General features: G+C 38.0%; 1 protein-coding gene across 14 annotated transcripts in view; it reads left to right on the top strand.

Moving 5' to 3' along the window:
- The window catches only part of PIP5K1B (phosphatidylinositol-4-phosphate 5-kinase type 1 beta), a 119,186-nt gene that overhangs the window by 78,524 nt on the left and 17,487 nt on the right, over positions 1-23,175 (top strand). For all 14 annotated transcript variants that reach the window (XM_084504925.1, XM_084504926.1, XM_084504924.1 and 11 more), the window contains 5 exons: positions 16,622-16,833; positions 18,232-18,315; positions 18,423-18,471; positions 19,001-19,085; positions 22,659-22,814. In XM_084504925.1, coding sequence (XP_084361051.1) covers positions 16,622-16,833; positions 18,232-18,315; positions 18,423-18,471; positions 19,001-19,085; positions 22,659-22,814 — 586 coding nt within the window. The remainder of the gene's footprint in view (positions 1-16,621; positions 16,834-18,231; positions 18,316-18,422; positions 18,472-19,000; positions 19,086-22,658; positions 22,815-23,175) is intronic.

Raw genomic sequence — 23,175 nt, 5'->3', positions numbered from 1 at the left:
TTTTCATCAGAAAGTACGCTGTTCCCTGTATTTCTCCTTCCTCTTGCATAACACTTTTTGATGTATATAAATATTGGAGATGGAAATAGCGTCTATGCAAATTGAACTGTGTTTATTTATTCTAAGGTTTGGGATATAATTCCCCGGAGAAATTGCAAATACATGATATTCTGAAAACTGAAATTAAGATTTATTTTCCAATTACTAAAAGAAAAAAGGGGGGGGGGGAGAGTGAGACAATTTATAAGAGCACTAGTGATCTTCATTTGTTAAGGACTTTTTTTTCTTAATGAAGCATATTGCATGATATGCTATATGCTGTAAACTCAATGCCTATGAACTCAAACCTTGGTCTTCTCTCAGACCTTAGAGAGGTTAAGGACACCTATCACATTCATAGCTACATTGACAAAAGTTATTTTGCACAAATACATAAGCCAGCTCACTGTAAGACTAAGGAGTTTTGTGTGGCATTAGGTGATTAGATTTTCTGTTTCAGCAGGAAGAAACTTTTTCAAGTTATCAATTGAAGTGCTTAATGACTTATGAATAGGCAAATTATGTGATATTTCATATTTTATTATTTTTCACTGGGGATAGCTCTTCCAAATTCATGAGGCTGGAAGAATAACTTTCTTTTTTCCCTCTGTAAATTAGGTATATTAAGAGTGAGATTCAAGTCATCTTTACCTTCTTCACTCCTCTCTTTAAGAAGTCGTACTACAGATGAGGAAACAAAAACCTTTTCTGACATATGAAGATTGAGACAGTGTTCCCTCTGTGGAATAGTCCTTAATTTCTATACCATATTTTTGCATATTTTTTTAAAAGATAATAACTAAGTGCCTTATAGGAGTTATGTGAATATTATTTAGCTAGTATCACCATGCTATCTGGAAAACTAGATTTTTTGAATGCCATTTTTGGATGGTAGCAATAAAGGTTCAAGTCATCTTTCTTTCTCATTGCCTAATATTTTTCAAAACATAAGGGTCAAAATGCATTGCTGCCAAGACTTTAAAGTAGAATTGCAAACCAAATGACTGAGTACAGCTTTTTATAATAACTTTCTCTTCTGATAATTTTAAGTGGAAATTGAGCCTACTTATTCCAAAATTGCCTTTTACCAAAAATATTTTTGTGGTGTGATGTAACACCATTGTGTTTCTGTTTGTTTTTCTTTTTTTTCCTTCAAACATTCAGTAACAATGGTCGGAAATGATCTGATTGCTGGAAAAGCAACAGGCATAGTTTTTTAGGGATGCTCTCTACATTGATAAGAATTTTATGCAAGTTTTAGAGAATGTTCTAAACAAATATGTGATTACCTATTTTTCATTTGTAAGTTAATATTAGATTAATTAATATATTAATACCTGCATTGTAAAAAAATCATCTACAGAAACAGTGACAGTTATTCCAGTTGTGTTCTTGTGGCTTTTAATTTCAGAAAAATATTTCAAAAGGTTTTTGCTAGTGACAGTTGAATGGCTTTTTAAAGTCTACATATTTCCTTTATCACATAAACAACAAATATAGAAACATTAAGGTTGGAAAAGACCTCCAAGATCATCTGGTCCAACCATCCCCTATTAGTAACCTAACAAAGAAGCATATAAAGACAAGGAAATTGAGAGTTGAGGGACAAGGAGGGTCTTACCTCTTAAGTTTCTGATCCAGCTATTACTTTTATCACTGCAGTTTTAATGAGTTGCTGCAAAAATCTGAAGCTTTTAATTCATTTAATTAATAAATTCACACTTCTTTTGTTCTGGAGCAACTATAAGAGACCTTGTATGATCAAATTTGTTCACAGGAGTTTTCAAAACCCTTAGTTTTGCTTGTTGTTTCTGTTGCTGTCATTGATATTGTCTTTTTTTCTATCCCAAAGGGTTTATGCAGATTATTCTTTAACCCAAATCATTTCAGTCACCCATTTTACAGCAAGTCCTTTCAACGAGTAATGCTACTTAAAGGACTAAAATGCAGCAAAGAGCAGTTATGCAAATACAGATGTCATGGCATGGAGGTGGAAGACCTGTTAATCTTTGATAAAGGACCTCTTGGGCAGAAATGATATTTTGAGGAGCATGTGTGTAGAGATCTGATACTACAGATCTCTTGTGTCTTTATATATTATCTCACATACAGTATAAGTTGAAGCCTCAATTTTCCTCTTTGCTTCTACTTTGAATATCAGAAACCAGACTGTAATTTTTAGAAGTATTAGCTAGTGATATGTTACAAGATAAAGGTTAAGGGACAAGCAAATAAAGGGGATGTCATTGTGGGAGTCTACTACAAACCACCTGGCTGGGATAATGGCACTGATGTAATATTCTTAAAACAACTAAGAGATACCTGTAAATCAGCTGCCTTTGTTTTTATGCATGACTTCAAATTCCCAGAAATGAACTGAGAATATGACACAGCTGATACAAACAGGTCCAGGAGATTCCTAAGACACCTTGATGATGACTTCTTGTTACAGGTACTAATAAGGGAACTGACTAGGAAAGTGCTCTCCTAGATCTGTTGTTTGTGAACTGATTCAAAGATCGAAGCCGTAATTCCTTTAAGTGGTATATTCTTTATTGCAGCGCTGGATGCACGGGGGATCTCTCCACCTATCGTGCATACCTAAAGCGGAAAGCAGTCTTGAATTTATACAATCAATCTATCAGTATTCTACAAGCACCTATACATATGCATTACCTATCCCCGCCTTCCCTCGCTTCTCATGCTAATTAGCCTTTTGGCACCTTGCGCCTGCGTAGAGCCTTCCAAGAATTGTGGGCAGGGGTCTTTGGGACGTGGGCAGGGGTCTTTGGGAGGAAGACCCCAAGTCTTCCTCACAGTGTACTTTTCACCTTTGGTCAGGAATCTGCTGAATTGGCAGGTTTCTTAATTGCAAGAGCTGGTTGTTGCTAATTCTTCCGTTTGTTGTATCTTTATAATGAATTCCAATGTCCAGTTTTGAGATTTATAGTCCTTACGTTTGTTTCTCTGTCCATCTGCCGCTTCCTTATCATGAGTTCCAGTGTCTTGTTTCGTGATATACAGTCCATGTCTGGGGATTGTCCTTGCCTCCCCAATGCCTCCCCAATACCTCCTTAATCAATCCCCCCTTTTCTTTTCCCATGCAAATTCTTTTGCATCAGATACTTTCATTATTTACAGTAACACAACAAAGCAGGCATCTAAACAACATGCACACAAATATTCCTAACACTACTAATGCGATTAGAGCAATGAACACTTGTTTCAACCATTGAAAATTGGGCAACCAGGAGGTTAACTTATTCCATAGTTCACTAAAACTCCACGAAAGATCATCTTTACTGATATCATGTAGGACCCTTGTCTGCTTCTATATTTCTTCCAGGTCGGTAGAGATCCTTCCACTCTGATCTACATACACACAACAACTTGTGTTTATTACTGTACAGACTCCCCCTTGAGCGGCCAGTAACAAGTCTAGGGCCATCCGATTTTGTAATACTACCTGTGATAAACTAGATATCTCTTCTTGTTGAGCCTTTATAGCATCCAGAGTTTTGTTTTCTAACGTCTCTATAATTGCAGAAATATTAACTATTGCCTTTTCCAATTCACTCACTCCTAACCATGGGATAAACCATCAAACAAAACTATGAAAAGCGGTGTGTCTCTCTATCAATGGATTGTTAATTTTTCGTCTGATTCTCCGCATATGATTTCTCAAGTAGGCTCGAGGCACTACATCGTGTACTGTCATATTGGGGACTACCGCTCCAAGAGTGCAAGTTCCCTTCCAATTCTCGGGCAAGACCTTACAGGCTGTATCATTGCATAGCCAATACCACCCTTTTCCTTCTGGTACTGGCCAGCTGGTTGAATTTGCCCAACTGCTAGTTGTACTAATATCAATTTTTCGATTACAAGATGTCTGATTCCCCACATAAGTAGTACCTGTATTTATACAATCCTGTTTTCCCATACCCTTAGGCGGGTTACACCTTTGTACACATACATAGTAAGATTCCAACGGCACGAAGCTACTAACTTCTAGTTCCAAAACTTCTTCATATTTTCGACCCCAAGATGTGTTTTCCCACAAATTAGTCCAAGATAAGTTTGCAGGCAACGGAATCCCGATTAACGATACACCCTTATTCCCATGCTGTGGCAGATGGGTGCATACCCAACAGTTCGTCTTATTAGTTACTTGAGAAATTGTTTGTATTAAGGTCAGGTGTAAGTTCTCATCCCAAGTTGCCCACCCCGAATCCGAGAACCGCACCCCTGCAATCATTAGGATCTGGAAAACCGTAATTTTGTTGGTCCAATTGGAGTGGTGGTCTATATCCTCGCCGGGACCTTCTTCACCCTTGAATTGTGGATCCAAGCTGCTTGCTTCTTAATCTGAATGGCGGTGTGTGTTGTCAGTAATACTTGGTATGGTCCCATCCACTTTCCTTCCATTTTTCCTGTAGGGGTTGTCCTGAAAAAGTCTTCATATATATATAATTCCCGAGCTTAAAGGGGTGGATTGGTTGATCCAACCCTCTAGCCCTGGTCCCTAAAACAAATTTATGTACTTTATTTAATTGTTTCTGAAGTTCAGTTATATAAGCATATAAATATTCTGATCCTAACTGCGTTAGGTCCTCTCCACTAAATAGAAATTGCTATGGCCTTCCATATAAGATTTTGAAGGGACTCAAATTCCCTTTTATTCTAGGTTTAACTCTAATTCCAAGTAATGCTAAAGGGAGGGATTGAGGCCATGACAAATTAGCTTCTTATCCAATTTTAGCTATTTATTGTTTAATTAAATGGTTCATTTTTTCTACCTGTCCACTTGCCTGTGGTCTATAAGGAGTATGCAGTTGCCAATCTATCTTTAGAATCTTACTTATCTGTTCTACCACTTGTGCACAAAAATGTGAAACTCTATCAGAAGACATTGCTCCTAGAATCCCAAAGCATGGTATTATTTCATTTAACAAGACTTTAACCACTTCTCTTGCTTTGTTTGTTCGACAGGGAAAGGCTTCAGGCCTTCCTGAAAACGTGTCAGTCAGAACCAGTAATAATGATACCCCCCTTTTCTAGGGAGTTCTGAAAAATCAATTTGCCACTGTTGCCCCGAATAATTTCCTTTACCGATTATTCCAAATTTTATTCTATCCTTGGTATTGGGGTTATTGTGTAAGCAAATGCTACATTGTTGAGTTACTTGTTTTATCATATCGTCCCACTAATGTCTGACTCAGGCTCTTATGCAGTGTGCCAGCTCCCCAATGCGTTTTATTGTGTTCTGTAAGAACTATGGGCCATGTTTTCATTTTACCTTTCAAATCTTCAATTAATTTTAAGTCTTCTTTTGTATAATTTGGATATAGTTTGGATTTTACCGTCTGGTATCAAAGACAATGCCTTCACCTCAGTTATTTCAGCTGCCTGCTTAGCCTCTGCCAATCGATTTCCAATTTCAAAATCGGTGTTCCCCTTTTGGTGTCCCTGACAATGCATGATAGCTACCTTTTCTGGTTGTTTTACAGCCTCTAACAATTTTAAATTTTCTTCAGCATACTTTATGTTTTCACTGAGCGGTCAGCAATCCATGTTCTTTCCAAATTGCTCCATGAGCATGTACCACGCCGAATGTATATTTAGAATCTGTCCAAATATTTACCCTTTTTCCCGCTGCCAGTTCCAATGCTCTCGTGAGAGCAACTATCTCTGCCTTTTGAGCTGATGTTCCAGGGGGTAAAGGCTTAGACTCGATTACCTGCTGAGTAGTTGTTATAGCATATCCAGCTTTACGTTGTCTTTGCATAACAAAACTGCTCCCATCCGTGAACCAAGTTTCTTCCGCATCTTCCATGGGCTCCTCCTTAAGGTCTGGTCAGCTGGAATACACAGTCTCTATAGTTTCTAAACAATCGTGAATCACAGGCTGTGCCGGAGCATCACTAAGAAAAGAGGCTAGATTCACAATATTAGTTATCACAATTTCCACGTTGTCCTGTTCTACCAATATTGCTTGATATTTCAAAATCATCAATTCTTCTTTAAGTTGTTTAAAGACTTTTTGTGCTTCTCCAGTCCAGACTAACTTTGACTGGTTAATCTTTATCAATTCACATAGAGGCTTTACCAATAGTCCATAATTATAAATCCAAAGGCGACACCAACCTGTCATTCCTAAAAAGGTTTGTAGCTCCTTTACCATTTGAGGTTCTGGAGTCTGGCAAATGACTTCCTTATGTTCAGTTCCTAGTTCTCGTTGTCCTTCTGAAATTTCAAATCCCAGATAGGTCACACTTTGTTGAGCCAGCTGGACTTTCTGTCAAGAGACTTGATATCCATTTAAACCCAGAAAATTGAGACGACTTATAGTCCATTGAATACAACTCCCTTTAGTCTCGGTAGCTATTAAGAGATCATCTACACATTGTAACAAAGCACCTTCAGTGTCCGGAGGCATCCATGTTTTGAGTTCCCTTGCTAATTGGTTTCCAAAAATAGTGGGGCTATTCTTGAATCCTTGAGGTAGTAATGTCCACGTAAGCTGCGTCTTTCTGCCTGAATCGGGATTTTCCCATTCAAAGGCGAATAGGTTTTGGCTTTCTGTGGCTAAGCCTAGGCAGAAGAAGGCGTCTTTTAAATCCAGTACGGTAAACCAGACTTGACTATTCTTTAATTTAGTCAGCAAAGTATAAGGGTTTGCCACTACTGGATGTATATCCTCAGTGATTTTATTTATGGCCCTCAAATCCTGAACTAGCCTATAGCTTTTTCATCTGCCTTTTTAATTGGCAATATGGGTGTATTGTATTCTGATTCGCATTCAATCAATAATCCATACTGTAAAAATTTATTAATTATCTCTTTAATTCCTCTCCTATCTTCTATCCTCAAAGGATATTACTTAACCTTAACGGGTTTCTCTCCTGGCTTTAATTTAATAATTATTAAGGTCACATTTTTAGCTCTTCCAGGGACTTCGGTAGCCCAAACTCCTGGACATACTTGATCTGTGATCTCTAAAGGTATTTCACTTTTAGGGTCAGTTTGTATTAGTGCCAAACTTAACACATTTGTTAGTTGTTCTTCTCCTATTCTTAATTCCATTTTCCCTTTTTCAAAGACAATTTCTGCTCCTACTTGCTCTAATAAATCTCTACCTAAGAGTGCCCATGAGGAGTTAGGCATATATAAAAATCTGTGTATGCCCCATTGTTTCCCTAACTTGTACTTCAAAGGTTCACAAAAATAAGCCTTTTCGGTTACACCTTGTCCTGGTTTCAGTTAGAACAGAGTTAATTTTCTTCCTAGTAGCTGGTAGAATGCTATGTTTTGGCTTAGGATGAGAAGAGTGCTGATAACACCCTGATGTTTTAATTGTTGCAGAGCAGTGCTTATACCAAGCCAAGGACATCTCAGCTTCTTGCTCTGTCCTGCCAACAGGCAGGCTGGGGGTGCAGTAAGAGCTGGGAGGGGACAGACCCAGGACAGGTGACCCAAACTAGCCAAAGGGGTATTCCATACCATCTGGGGTCATGCTGAACAATAGATAGGGGTGGCTAGCCAGGGGGAGGGGGCCGGACTGCTCGGGGTTAGGCTGGGCATCGGTCAGCGGGTGGTGAGCAATTGCATTGTGCATCACTTGTTTGTACACATTATTAGTAGTGGTACTATTATCATCATTGTATTATTATTATTATTATTATTATTATTATTTTGTCTTATTAAACTGTCTTTATCTCAACTCACGGGCTTCACTTTCCATTTCTCTCCCCCGTCCCAGAGAGGGAGGGGGAGGGTGAGCGAACAGCTGCGTGGTGTTTAGCTGCCGGCCGGCTTAAACCACGACACACCTTTTACCCTAACATAATAATTCTGTGAAGGCATTAATGCTTGATTTAGAACTGAATACGTTGCCCCATAGCAATAAGAAATTTCACTTCCATTCCTCCCCTAGCTTCATTATAACCAGTGGAGGATCCGCTAGGGTAGATTCCCCAGGTCCCCGTTATTCCTGTTGAAATCAGGGGTCTATTATCCTAGGAAAAGGCTAGTCAATTTGTCCTCCGAAGCCAGGTCCAAACCGTTTTGTTTTATTTATTTATTTATTTATTTATTTTCATTACATTTCAGAGTTGGTCCAAAAATTCCATAGGGGTTTCTTTTAGACCTTGTTGGAAGCATATTCTCAATTCCCAATTCATCCAGATTTTAGTATTTACTTAACCGTTCATAATTTTCGGGATGATTAGGGTCTTAGTGGGGGTCGGTCAGGGGAATGCAATTGTCCACAGTTCCCTGAGCGGTCCCATCGGCAATCTGAGCTCGCACATGAACTCAGGTTGTTTTAAGAGTTAACTGGTTTTCTGTTTCTGTGACAACTCTCTCGGACCCATCATGGTCCCTTTGCCCCAAAGGGCTAACACCCATGATTTTAAGATCTCTGCCTCTGGCAGAGGCAGAACTATTATCATTCCTACATCCTCTTTCCCTGCTCATTCAACTTCAAACACCTTTAACACTTTCAACAACCCTTTTAACACTTCCTTTATCTTTCTCCAGCCTGTACTTCTCTAATGCCATCATCAAAGGCTCAGTCAGGGGCCAACTTAATTCTGTACCTTTTCCCACCAAGATGCTGAAACATCAGTATACAACATTTCATCCTGTTCTGCTTCTCCAAAAAACAACATTAACTGTAGCAAAATATTATAGTTTAAAGTTCCATTTAGGGGCCACTTTTCTCCACATTCCAGCTTATAAAGCGGCCACCACTGATTACGATATTTTATCAATGTTTTCCTGTTCACACTTCCACCGGCAGATCCTCCAATATCCTTCCAATGACTCAAAATACAACCCAGCACACTTTTCTTAGGAATTTCACTGCTTACTCGCCCCCCCATTTTCCAGTTTACACTTTCAGAATACACGTGTTACTTACAAAAGTGTATCACAAAAATGTATCACTCACAAAATTACAGGCACGCAATATCTTTCAGTAGCGATGTCACAAAGCTACTATTACCAGCAATATTGCTAAAATCACAATAACAATAGTCAGAGTCAAATTCCACATGCGATAAGTCAGAAAACCGAACTGTGTAACACCGTAACGATATCTCTCTTATAACAATGCCACGAACCTACTATTACCACCAGAAAAATAGCCAAAATCACAGTAACAATAACCAAAGTTAAATACCATACTCCATGAGTCAGAAAACCGAAATAGACAACACAATTCCAGATGGACCTTAAAGCGAGCTCTTTCCTTAAGGTCCCCAAATATACTTATGGTGCTTACCACAAAGTATATACCAAACACTGCCTTGCAGAAGATCACCTTCTGACTTACAGACAGTTCCAGATACAGATGGACCCCAAGGTCCCCAGATATACTTGTGGTACTAACCACAAAGTATATACCAAATACTGTCCTGCAGAAGTCACCTTCCGAATTACTGGACAGTCCCAGATGACCGGTCTACCAGAAAACCAAACCAGAATAAAGAATATACTCACTTACAATGATGGGGTCCTTGTCTGCCTCCGCAGTGATCCGGTGAGTCGAGGAGTCCCTCCGGGAAATCCCGGGGGTACCCTAGGGAGTCCTGTCCCCAGCGGGTCCTGCGGTCCGGCAGAGAGGTCGTCCCATCTGGGTCGCCAGATTGATTCAAAGATCGAAGCCGTAATTCCTTTAAGTGGTATATTCTTTATTGCAGCGCTGGATGCACGGGGGATCTCTCCACCTATCGTGCATACCTAAAGCGGAAAGCAGTCTTGAATTTATACAATCAATCTATCAATATTCTACAAGCACCTATACATATGCATTACCTATCCCCGCCTTCCCTCGCTTCTCATGCTAATTAGCCTTTTGGCACCTTGCGCCTGCGTAGAGCCTTCCAAGAATTGTGGGCAGGGATCTTTGGGAGGAAGACCCCGAGTCTTCCTCACAGTGTACTTTTCACCTTTGGTCAGGAATCTGCTGAATTGGCAGGTTTCTTAATTGCAAGAGCTGGTTGTTGCTAATTCTTCCGTTTGTTGTATCTTTATAATGAATTCCAATGTCCAGTTTTGAGATTTATAGTCCTTACGTTTGTTTCTCTGTCCGTCTGCCGCTTCCTTATCATGAGTTCCAGTGTCTTGTTTCGAGATATACAGTCCATGTCTGGGGATTGTCCTTGCCTCCCCAATGCCTCCCCAATACCTCCTTAATCAGAACAAAGAGTCTCATATGTGAAGTTGCGATTGGTGGCCATCTTGGCAATTGTGGCCCTGAAGTAGTCAAGTTTAAAATTCTTGGTGACATGAGGAAAAGTGCTACCAAAACTTCAGTCCTGAATTTGGGAACAGAAGACTCCAGACCACTCAGGAAATTAGTTGATAAGGTCCCTTGGAAAACTGTTTTTGAAGGCATTGGGTTCCATCAGTGCCAGGCAGTTTTTAAGTACCGCCTCTTAAGAGCACAGGAACAGGCAGTTCCAAAATGTCAGAACTCAAGCAGATGGGGCAGTCAAGGTTGGCTTGGCTGAGTAGGGATCTTCTAGAGGTTAGGTGAAAAATGAAAGTGGCTGGTCACTGAAAGTAAGGTTGGATGACATGGGAGGATTACAGAGATGCGGTTTGCCTTTGTAGGGAGAAAATTTGTGCAGCCTAAGTGCAATTAGAGTTGAAGCTGGCCAGTACTGTGAGGGATAATAAAGAGTTTTTCTAAATATGTTAACAGCAAAAGCAGGCCAGAGAAAACATTACGCTGTTACTTGATGAGGATTGTCACCTCACAAATATGGACATAAACAAAACAGGGATGTTTAGTACCTTCTTTGGCTCAGTCTTCAACAAATGATGTGTTCTGGGACCCCAGATACCCTGAGATGGTTCAAAATGGTGGGTTCTAGGACCCCAGATGCCCTGAGTTGTTACCCTGCATTCCATGACTGCAGGAACGATTAACTCCCAGACAACCTCAAACTTGTGCAGGATTTGCAGCTCTAGCTCGATGCATGCATGTCTATGGAGCTTGTTGGGATTCATCACAAGATACTCAGAGAGCTGGCTGATCTCATTATTGAGACCTATCTCAATTATTTTTTAGCAGTCTTGTGAATCTGGAGAGGTCCCAGTTGATTGAAAGCTAGCAAACATTGTTCCAATTTTCAAGAAGGGCAAGAAGGACCCTGGTAATTACAGGCCTGTCAGTCTCATTTCAGTAGTTGGTAAAATTATGGAGAAAGTTGTTCTGGGAGTTACTGAAAAACACCTGGAGGACAATGGAGTCATCAGTCATAGCCAAAAAAGGTTCATGAAGGGAAGGTCCCGCTTAATGAACATAATAGCTTTTTATGACAAGGTCACCCACCTAGTTGACCAAGGGAGGCCAGTTGATGTAATCTTTATGGATTTCAGCAAAGCTTTTGATACACTTTCTCACAGTATCCTTCTGGACCAAATGTTCAGCATACAGCTAGACAAATGCATAATAGAATGGGTGAACAATTGTCTGACAGGTTGGCCTCTAAGAGTTATGGTAAATGGTGCTACATCAGGCTGATGGAAAGTCACCAGTGGGGTTCTACAAAGCTCTCTTTTAGGGCCAGTTCTCATCAACGATTTAAGACTTGAAAGTATACTGAGTAAGTTTGTGGATGATGCTGAATTGGGAGGAGCAATCAACTTCATCATGAATGGAGAGGCCTTGCAGAGAGATCTTGACAATTTAGGGGGCTGGGCAATCACCAGCAATGTGCTTATCAAGAGCAAGTGCTGAATTCTGCACCTGGGACAGGGCAACCCTGGCTGTACCTCCACACTGGGGGAAGAGAGGACGGAGTGCAGCCCCATAGAAAGGGATTTGGAGGTTTTGATTTGGCAAGTTGAACATGAATCAACACAGCCAAAATGGCCAACTGTATCCTGGGGTGGATTGAGCACATTACTACTAGCTGGTTGAGGGAAGGGATTATCCTGCTCTGTGCTGGTGTGGCCTCACCTTAAGTGCTGTGTGCAGTTTGGCACATCACAATATAAGAAAGACATGAAACTGTAAGAGCATATCCAAAAGAGGACTAAAGATGGTGAAGGGTCTAGATGGCAAGACGCATGATGCGCAGCTGAGGCCCCTTGGTTTGTTCAGCCCCGAGCAGAGCAGGCTGAGGGGAGGCCTCATGGCGGCCTGCAGCTCCCTCAGGAGGGGAGCGGAGGGGCAGGCGCTGAGCTCTGCTCTCTGGGGACAGCGACAGGACCCGAGGGAACGGCATGGAGCTGGGACAGGGGAGGGTCAGGCTGGGGGTTAGGGAAAGGGTCTGCACCCAGAGGGTGGTCGGGCACTGGGACAGGGTCCTCAGGGAGTGGTCATAGTACTGAGCCTGATGGAGTTCAAGAAGTGTTTGGACACTGCTCTCAGACACAGAGTCGGATTTTTGGGTGGTCCGATACATGGCCAAGAGTCAGATTCAATGACCCTTGTGGGTCCCTTCCACTAGGATGTTCTGTGATTCTGATATTTCTACTGAAATGGGAAGGGATTCTACATAATGCTTTGGAATGGTTGGGGATTTATTTTCTTGAGATAGATTATTTCTAAACCTGTCCCATCACTATGCATTTGACATTTGCACACTTCTTTCTAAGTGCTTATCTATGAGACAATATTACTATTTTATTTTAATATATTTTCTTATGTTAGAGAGCGATTATTGATTAGGTGTTAAATTCATCTTGTTTCTGCTAGATTAGTTCCTATGGTCCCTTTCTGAAATGTGTATAGGAGTGGAAATGCTTCCCTACATGGTTATCCTCTTAAGTTTTAGCATTTCTTGAATGTTTGAAATTATCCTTTTTTGAGTAGTATTTTCTTCAATTTTATGTAGTTGCCTTTTGTGGTTAGCAGCATGGATGCAGATTTCACTGTCAGACAGTACACAACTTTGGGCTGCATCTACAATAAAAATGAAAATGTAGCAGAAGTACATGCTTCTGTTCTGTTAGTCATTGGCTGAGATTGTTCAATTTGGCTATGTCTAAGATGATTCACAGAACACTTTAACATCTGATTAGCACAGAGAAGGGAAAATCTGAATCAGGGAGTTATTTTTGCCTGTTCAGAAACCAACGTATTTTGTGATGCCACTTTACGGGGTTTTTATATAGTGTGAATGCAAAGTAGTGAATGCATAAGGCTAGAATAGAACGAGTGAGGCATGCTGCCTGGAAGCTGCCACAGCAGCTAAACCCAGCCCTGCAGGCAGCACATGGTGACCAGGTGACAACACTGCTGAATGCTGAATGCGTGTGTGTGTGTGTGTATATATGATTTTATGATTGTCATTATCAAATACACCTAATCATGCTCTGTAGAAACAAACAAGAATGTTCTTGCTGAAATTTCCTAGTGCTATTTTGCTGCAAGGTACATTTCAGATGGGTTATAAGAATAAAGACTGAATTTCTCTCACTTTACCTACACAAGGTAAATTTCACATTTCTGAGCATTAACGTCAATTTCCAGTGATCCCACATGGATGATATAAGGTATTTTAAAGACCTTGCTCATTTTGCTATACGTATATGCCTTTATAGGACTGATTTCTTTGACTGTTGATCTCTTTTTTTTTTTCCCCAATAGATTAGAAACTCATTTCAGTACTCTTACAGCAAAATCTTGATACCATTTATCAATGCATTTTCATCTAAAATCAGCAGAACTATTTGCAAGCAGCGCTTGACACAGGAAAAGGGTTATACCTGTTTGTTTTCCTAAGATACTGCATGTTCAAAAATAGTTTGTACTGCATTCTCAGACTTTTTTCATTTGTGCAGGTTTGTCTGCAAGATGTTATTTACACATTTTCAAATAACCATGATTTGTGACTAAATATTGTTAATGATATGTATGTGAGAACCCTTCAGTTACCTTCATTTGGAAATACTCTTGACTGAAGTAAAAGTTCTGTCTTAATGCAGGCTGTAGAATTTGATGTTATTCTTTTCTTCAGCACTGATATTTGAGATTCTTTCCTGTTATTATGGGTAATAATTTCTTATCAACATTTTCCTTAGACACTGACAGGTCAATGAGGTATGCATAGATCTGGTCAAAAGGTGTATATTTGCATTAGGAGTGTCTATTTTGATTATCAAATTTTTAAGGGGGATTAATCAGAAATGTGTATCAAGCCCATTCACAGTCAAAGAGATGAATCATATTACAATATCCTGAAGACTTAAGTCATGCCTCTTAAGAGGACCATGGATAAAGTTTCTGGGGAGCAAAGGTGGGAGTTCATACACTGTGGTTTTTCAGTAATTCATTGGATGTGCACATGCTTCAAATTCATAATGAACTGGAATAACAAAATGGCCTCTTGTTTTTATGGTGTTTTTCTTTGTTGATTTTAGAACAAAGAAATAAATAGTCAAAGAGACTTTATGTCCATTGTACTATATAAGTACTATGGATTTAAGTGACAGTGGTGAGCTGATGTAGTCAGATTCATTTTATCACAAAACAGGTCCCTAGGGAAGAAGATCCAGCATACTACACCATAGCCTTCCATGAGGCTGGATATAATCTTAACTGTAGGTCATGCAGTTAATTAATGCAGTTAAATTGTAGCATATCTAATGTAAATAAGAGTAAGGAATAGGTTGATCACAGAACTTCCAGAGATTACGTTTATAACTGTAAAATAAAAGTGGTTAAGCTTCTTTCTATGTTTGGCTAGTTGTTGAAATTTGGCTTTGCATAAACAGTGTTATTAGCTGTTTCGTTGAACTAATTATTTTTATAGAGGATGAGATCTGATTTTGGGGTTCTGGGCATGCTTTTTTTGTTGTTTTTTTTTTTTTTTTCAGCCAACCCAGAAACTAATTCAGTATGTGGTGGCAGATATCCACTGATTACATATTTTTAGTGTCTGCATTATGTAATGTCTTTGAGAATGCCTTTGTAAAGATTGGTAATTAGTAAATGGTAAGGGAAGTTTTAGAATTTATTTGACACTAGTGTATTTGCGTTTATATACAATACCTGTGCTAGTCTTGCAATTCACAACCATAAAATGGGAAGCTATTAGCCTCCAACACACAATTAGTAATAACATTTCGTTATACTGTCATATAATTTAGAATGTGCTTTTTTATTGTGTCCTGAAAGCCTAGGTGGGTTCCATTATCAAAGGATGCTCTGGAGTATTGACAGCCATAAGTAGCAGCCTTTTTCTAATCCTACCTCGGTACAGAATTACTCAGAGCAAGATCAAACCTATGATGGTTTTTAGTCTCCTTTGTCTCTGGAAATTGGGATGAGTCCATGCCTTTCCACACTTATGTTGCTTTGTTCTGTACTTGCTTTCTTTGCTTTACATACTAACAGTGGTGCTAAAATTGATCCACTGTGTTCCTCATCGAAGATAAATGCCAGAGACAGGAAAGAACTCAGCTTCTAGTTACTTTGACAAGTGTATAAGAAATACAAATGGAGTGGAACAGAACTTTCCTACCTCTTTGCATATATATTTGGTCATCAAAGTTAAAATTATCTCTGAAGATGACTGTTAAGTAGTAGACTACCTTTACTTCCTTATACAAATTCAGAGGTGATTAAACCTTGCCTGGTGATTATCAAGAAATCTCATTTTAGATTTGCAATATATGTCCTAGAGTTCAGAAACCAGCTTGATGTTCTGTCTAAGAATATTTATGCTTTGAATACCTTCATTCAACTGACGTACCTGGAGTTAATGGTCTTTATTTGTTATCACTATGAAGTCACATTTTGTTCTTTTTTGAGCAAAAAGATGTACTACTGCATCTTGGTTCAATGCCAAAATTTACACCATTATCATTGGGTATTTTGTGTCAAATAAAGCATAAAGCATTTCTGAGATGCATGAAGTAAAGTTGAATGGTACAGCCTATTTTTCCTGGTTGCTGTTAATTTTTCTCTTCACTGCCATTTTACAGGACATTTAATTCAGTCTGTGTCAGCTAACACTTTCATTACACTGCTAGATGTGATTACAGGTTATTTTATTTCAGGTTTACATGTTGACTTGAACTTTTAATGGTATGCCATATTTAATGCTGATGTAAGTGGCTAGAAACTCATGATACATGAGCATGAAAGAAGAAACAAATGAGTGTGATAGCAAATGTGGTTTTTTTGACATTTGAAAATTCTCCAAGAATGCTCTTTTGGTTACAAACAGGAGGTGTAGATACAGAAATTTGTTTAGTTTAGGCAAAAATACTCAATAAGGAGTCTGGAAAGTATTATTAGAGGTGACTTAAACAAAACAAAAAAGTAGTTCATAAATATGTAGTGGAACTATTAATTTATAATTAGCTATAAAAAAAAAAAAAAAAAAAAACAATTCTGGATATTTTGTTACATTTCTGCTATGTATCTGTTTCTTTCCTCACTTGTTACAAGAAGGTTGAGATAAATAGGTAACTGGCGTTTGACTTGTGCACATTTTCCTAATCAAAGAAGTGTGTTTTTAAGGCCTATTTTTATTTAGGTTCTCAAAATACTTCTGTGTAATGGACATTGTATATAGCCCTTTTTGTTTTAGTACATCCAGTTCTTCTGTGTTGATAGGTTCTAGAAAGTTTCAAGATCATGGATTACAGCCTTCTACTGGGAATCCACATATTGAACAGTCAAATGAAGGAAAAAGAGGGTGAGACTTCCCAGAATGCAACAGATGCAAAACGTCCTGGAGGGCAGAAGGTTCTCTATTCCACAGCCATGGAGTCTATACAGGGGCCTGGGAAGTCAGGGGACTCTGTTGTCACAGAGGCAACAAACACGTAAGTGCCGTAACCCACTCTAAAGGTTGCTATAAAAATCTGTACACTGTTTCTTCAGTCTGTGCCCTTTGGTACTGACTGGCAAAACGTTCAAGAGACCACTGCATTTCAGGAATTGAAAGGCAGTGTGTTTTAACTTTTTCAAAGGTACACCATTGAGATTTGCTGGAGACCAAGAAATAAAGATCTCGATTGTTGACTGATTGTCTTTAAATGCATGAAAGCAAATTTGGTTATTTCAAGGTGACTTAGGTGCAGTTTTCATAAATGCATTCATTTATAAAAGAGATGTTATAAGACAGCCATTACAGGAGTCCTAGATATCGTATAAACTAGAAACAGCCTGATAGCCCACAAGCAAAAACTGCTTATTAGCGTTGAAATGAATGTTTCTACAGTGTTTACTTTCATCTTAAAGTAATATGCTCAATATGTAGTACTGGATCATTAATTAACCACTGTAGTGCAGTCATATCTATGTATGATATTTCCTGAGATTAAAAACTGCTGCTTTTCTATTTTTTTCTATCTAGCAAAAAGTGCAAAAATTTAAATATATAGACAGTAATTATTCTCCTGTTTCTTTTGAAATACATTCCATATTAGTGGAAGCATTGTGATCATCATTTCCATTCTGTGTAGTCAGTTCTTCATTATAAGGATTTAATTTCACATTCAAAGGATTTATTCTTCTCATGGTTCTCAAGGGAGCTGTTCTAGTAAATACAACTGATGATACAGAAGTGTGTTCAAACCTAGAGCAAACAAATTGGAGAATTATGATACTCAGTGTTAATAGAGTTTCTAAATATTCAGAGGTCTAGGATAGAAGTTCGAGCTGAATTTCAACAAGTTTTTACAGTATAATGTTCACACAGATCATTTTGAATGCTCTTGTATGGTGGTAGAGGTGTTGCACTGGCAGGGTTGGGTGGGGAGAGTGTTTTGTTTTTGTTTTGTTTTTGTTTTTTATTTATTAAAAGCCAAGACTGATTACACAGGTCATCTGAGAAACTCCCCATGGTTATTATATATGGAAGACCAGGTATCATTTAACAGTAGTGATAACGTGGTGCTGCCCAGATCATGAGCAGTGCAGTATTACTGGTGAAAGGAGCAGTTGGGTCTTTCCATGGATTTCCAATCCTATCAAAAAGTTATCCCAAAATATTCCGTGTTTATGATGGATATTAACCTGTGTATCTGAGGTACTTTAAGTTTGCCATTTAAAATTGCTTGCTAAGGGACCCACATCTGACTGACTTTGCATTGTGACATCTGGCTTTAAAGTTGTGCATTATTTCTTTGGATTTTTAAGTAGGTACAGTTAACCTGCTAAGCGACAAAATCAGAGATCTCTTAAAAGATAATCTAACTACATTGTTTTGTTTTTGTCAGAATGGGAGGTATTCCAGCCAAAAGCCATAAAGGAGAAAAGCTGCTTCTATTTATGGGTATTATTGATATTCTACAGTCTTACAGGTAAGTGGCAGTTGAATTTCATGTTTTTATTGAATAAAATATTCTAAAATTGCTTACAAGTATGGAATATTTATAGAGCAATTCTGACTTTGTTTTTATGTGCTTAGGTTAATGAAGAAGCTGGAACACTCATGGAAAGCTCTTGTTTATGATGGGGTAAATATATATTTTTTTAATTGCTGATATTTAGGTAATGGGAATCTGACTTCTGTTGACCAGGGAAGAGCTAGTTCTGGCATAGTTGTAGTCTGCCACCACAACATCATCTAGAGTGTTGCTGAAATTTTTTAGATCCATTTCCCAATTAATGCTCTTACTTTACTTGTTGATCTTTCAAAAAGCAAATAATATGATCTTGCCCTTATTATTGACTCAGGACAATAGTCACATAGCAAGACACTGAAGAAAGTATGTAAGGTAAAAAATAGTATTTCCAAGTTCTGGAAAGATATTGCAGAATGTGGCTGTATAATTCATAATGCAAAATTTAATAAATGAAATTGTCTAATGTAGTTGAGACTTGTCTGAGCCACGTTTCCTTAAAGGAAAAAAATGTTGGTCTTCTTGTTCTGAGTAAGACAGAAATATATGATAGAATTTACCAGAGCTGTAGAGCTTTTCTCTCGACAATTTAATTTTGATTTTCATGTGGAAAATGTGACTGAGAACTTTTTCAATCTTATAGGACACGGTTTCAGTTCACAGACCAAGTTTTTATGCAGACAGATTTTTAAAATTTATGAGTACCAGAGTTTTCAAGAAAGTTCAAGGTAAGAAAGTTGGTTTTGCTCTTCTAGACACTGTTATGATTATTACTTCACAATACTTTTGTCTTGACAATAGAATAAATCTCTCTTCAAGATCACATGGTAACTCAACCAGAAGTTGAGTTTCTTCACTGGGTCTAGTGAGATCGTACCCTACTATGATAGAATTATGGGGAACTATTTGGTAGGTATTTTGTCTTATCAGGGGTATCTGAAGGTGAAGCAGGTTCCCTTATATTGGTATTGATATCAAGATAAATTTCGTGAGCTAATTATGTGCCTAGTCCTTCATCTATTCAGAGGAATGACCCATTCACTTAATTTAATTGGCATTAGTTGATTAAATACAATTTCTAGAATGTTTGAGTGTAGCCATTCTTCCTTTTGATATGGATTTCTTCTGTGCTTTGTCAGGAAAAAAATGGGAAATTCACTATTAATAGTTTTTCACCTTTGTCACTGTTACCTGTTTCTTCTTTTTCTATCCATTTCTCCTTTCCTTAATCTTTTAATTCATTCTCAAGGGTAAATTACATACCATTATTAAGTACTTTATACATTTATACAGAGTACTTTACTGCTATTAGGTATGGGTTAAAAAAAATAATGGGAGAATGCCAGTAGAAACCCACCTTCACAACAAAAGGACATCACTACCTACCAAGAGTTGTCCAAAGACTTCAGTTTAAGTTTTTCAGCAACAATCTACTATTAAAATTAACTATTGATTACTGTAACTTCTCAGAAATAAAATGAATTATTAATGTAACTTAAAGTAGACCATGCTCTTAAGCATTAGGGTTGGAGGGGAAAGTGACCCTCTGCAGACCCTAAGAACAACAAAAAATCAAAACAGTAGATAAGTACTTTGTGAAATTACTAAATAAGAGAAAAAGGACTTAAGAAGAAAAGGGAAAGCTGAGAGAAGCCAAATTTAAAAAAAAAAAAAAAAAGTTTGAGTGAGTGGGTTTTAGAGGAAGAAGAGAACTTGAATTAACCCTAGTGGTTTTACATATACATGCTACGTTGTAACAAGTACTCAGGAAAATAACACTTTTGGAGAATCTTTTTTTTAATGAGTCAATGGATAATTCTTCTGTGAATAGAATAGGTCATGCTACTGGAAGGATGTTCAATCTGAAGTATTGAATATGCAGAGAAGAATGGTGGTGACTGCTGAGAAGTGCTCAGCGTTTGTGCAGTGATGAAAGTTGTAGGCAAGACATGATGAATATACCAGCGAGGCACAAATGAGTGCTTGAGTTTCACTGTGTCCCAAGCTGTAGTTTGGGGAAAAGCTGTCCTGGTTATCTGAGCAATCGTGGCAGGTGGTATAAAAAATGTAATATATAAGACAAACAAAGCAGTTGGTATCAACCATTACTAACTTACTGCTTTACTGCCAAACTATCTTTTAAATCTGTGGGGGTGCTGACACTTGTTTTTTGTAAAAGAAGGCATTTATCTTCTAGGAAATACTGTTCTGTAAGTTTCATGGCTTTTTATAAAGCACAGCACAGTTCCTAACAAATAAATACAAATTGATTGGCTAGAACTATAGAGTTGATAGAGAAGCATATACTAAAGAAAAGATCCTGGTTAGCATTATGATAATCTTGTGTTTGGTTTGGAGATGAATGTTGATACGTGGAACAGACAGTTGGCTCAAATGCCACAGGAAGAGTATTGAGGCTATGGCATTGTGTCAAACTGATTAAAGGTGTTTTGTAAACACTTTTGTGACCAGTGTGAGAATGGTCTCTTTAAACATTGTTAATAGTTGTCTGGGTGAGAAGGAAGCCCACATGGAGTGAAGTAGAACAAAATGCAAATGAAGGATAGAACTAAATGAGATTTAAGTGAAAGGAGAATTAATGCAAATAGTAGTACAAGCTAACAACTTAAGGTGTTAAATACTAAAACCTTTGGAATGGGTAAATGATGTAGTATATTAACTTAAAATTACCACTTTATGATAATTTTATGGTATTAATCCACTGTTTGCTGATGTGAAATAAAACAAAGCAAAATTCAGATAAAAGGAAGGAGGAGGCTCCTGAGACTGAGATCTCCTGAACCATACAATAATTTTGCTAGAGCTGATGGGAGCTGTGTTATCTGAGATATATTCCAAAGGCCTTGTTACCTGGAATTCTTCCATACTGATGGAGAATAAACAGTACAGATCTCAATACTTCTCTCTGTTGAACAAATTAAATTTATCTTGCAGCTATGTACATTTCCTGAACATCTGAGTATTTTTTTCAGTTCTTTCCATTTTTTACTTCTAGATTTATGTATGCACAAGATTCAACCCTTTCTGTAAACTACAATGTAAAATTAAGGACACTATGGCTAATTTTCTCTCTGATCTTAATTTGTCTCATTTTTCCAGACTATTAACCTGTTCTAATATCCCACTGTTATTGATTTGCTTTCAAGGCTATTAATGTACTTTTATATAGATGAATAATTCAAACACATTATCATTCTTTCACAAAAATAAAGTAGGAGTGTTCTTGTCTTCAGGAACATTGCTTCTGAACTTTGAATTAGATGTTTCAGTTTAAGTTCTTGTTCTGAATGTAAGCTTTTCCTTTAGTGCAGAGAGCAAGCCTCCAAAAATAACAATTAAAATGTAGTAAGTAGATTCAGATTCAGCTCAGCAGATCTACTTTTTATTTTTTTTTTTACAATATTCTGGAGCTGTGCATCTGATTCTCTTCTTCCAAGCAAGTCCTTAGCCAAATGATGTTGATGCTCTTAATTTGAATTTTGGAGTGTAGCACAGTATAAACTGTTTTAGCGCATCTGAAGCGACTTTGCTCCAGTGCATGGAGGTCAGTGGCTGGCAACTAAAAAATAAAAACCACTAAATGCACTAGCTGGTATCCTTCTGGAAGAGAACTACAAACAGAGGTCATGATCCAGTAACAGTAATAATGGTCAGATCCTAGATTCACTAAAATCCCATAAGTAAGTACAAAGTTCCTGCTAAGATGTATAAAAGGGATGCTCATGCCTAAGTATACAAGCCATCAATATATTGGAAGCGTTTATTTTACCCAAGGAAGATTGGATTTGAACATGCCACTGAAGTGGATAAAAAGTGGATACTTTGCGGTATCATATACATCATTATAAAGCAGTAGTTCACAGGTCAAGAAAGTGATCATAACCTCTCAGAATACTCCAAAACTTTTTGGTTTTCCTGTCTTGTGTTTTCTTCTGTGTCAATCTGTCTAATTACACAGGTTGATGCTACATAGGAGATTTGTATCATTATTGATGTCAATTGGTTTACTGACTTGACTGTTTTTTGTCAGTAGGAAACTTCAGAAAAAAAACAAAAGTTCTTCACTCGTAGATGAATAGCCAATGCCTGTGACTCTTGGTTTAAGCTATTTGATAAGTGATTTTGTATTTGAATGGATACAGTCTATCTGGATTCTTGGTGTCTATCCACTATCCAGAAACTCTAGCTTTATAGATGGCTTGTCTTTCTGTATGCTGTTAAAGGTAGGCAGGTTGATTAAGATGACTTCATTCAACACCTGTGTTCATTTGGTAATGCAGCTTTAAGGTCTTCACCTTCCAAGAAACGGTGCAATTCCATCACTGCCCTAAAGGCAACGTCACAAGAAATAGTGTATGCTGTTAGCCAGGACTGGAAGGATGAGAAACATGGCATCATTACTGAAGGACAAAGCTACTCCAGCCTTGATGAGGAAGGTAATGACTTTCAAATCAACAGCCTAAACGGTGTTTTTAAAGCAATTTTAGTATAGGCCTGAACCAGAAGGTCTCCAATTTGGCTGATCTTTAAAAACTTGAGGTTTGGGTTATTTAGTTAATACAGGGGAAGAACAGTTAGTTGTGTTTGTCAGAATGCACCTCCAGGAGCAAGAGGAAGTCAGAAGTCAGTTTTAATATAATTTTAGTATTTTCCTCATTTTCAGGGAATCCTAAAACAGTATGTTCAACACAGGCAGTAGATTAAGGCCAGAGCCTGTACTGTTCTTTTCTGTGATTTCTAAATGAACGTGTCACGTGAAGTGTTTTAGAGCTCAGTTTGTTTTCCCCAGAATCTTTT

Source organism: Aythya ferina (genome assembly GCF_964211825.1).
Source record: "Aythya ferina genome assembly, chromosome: Z".
In the NCBI taxonomy this organism is placed as follows: Eukaryota; Metazoa; Chordata; class Aves; order Anseriformes; family Anatidae; genus Aythya; species Aythya ferina.
Note: the sequence above shows the minus strand (reverse complement) of the source record. Positions and strands in the feature narration are given on the sequence as shown.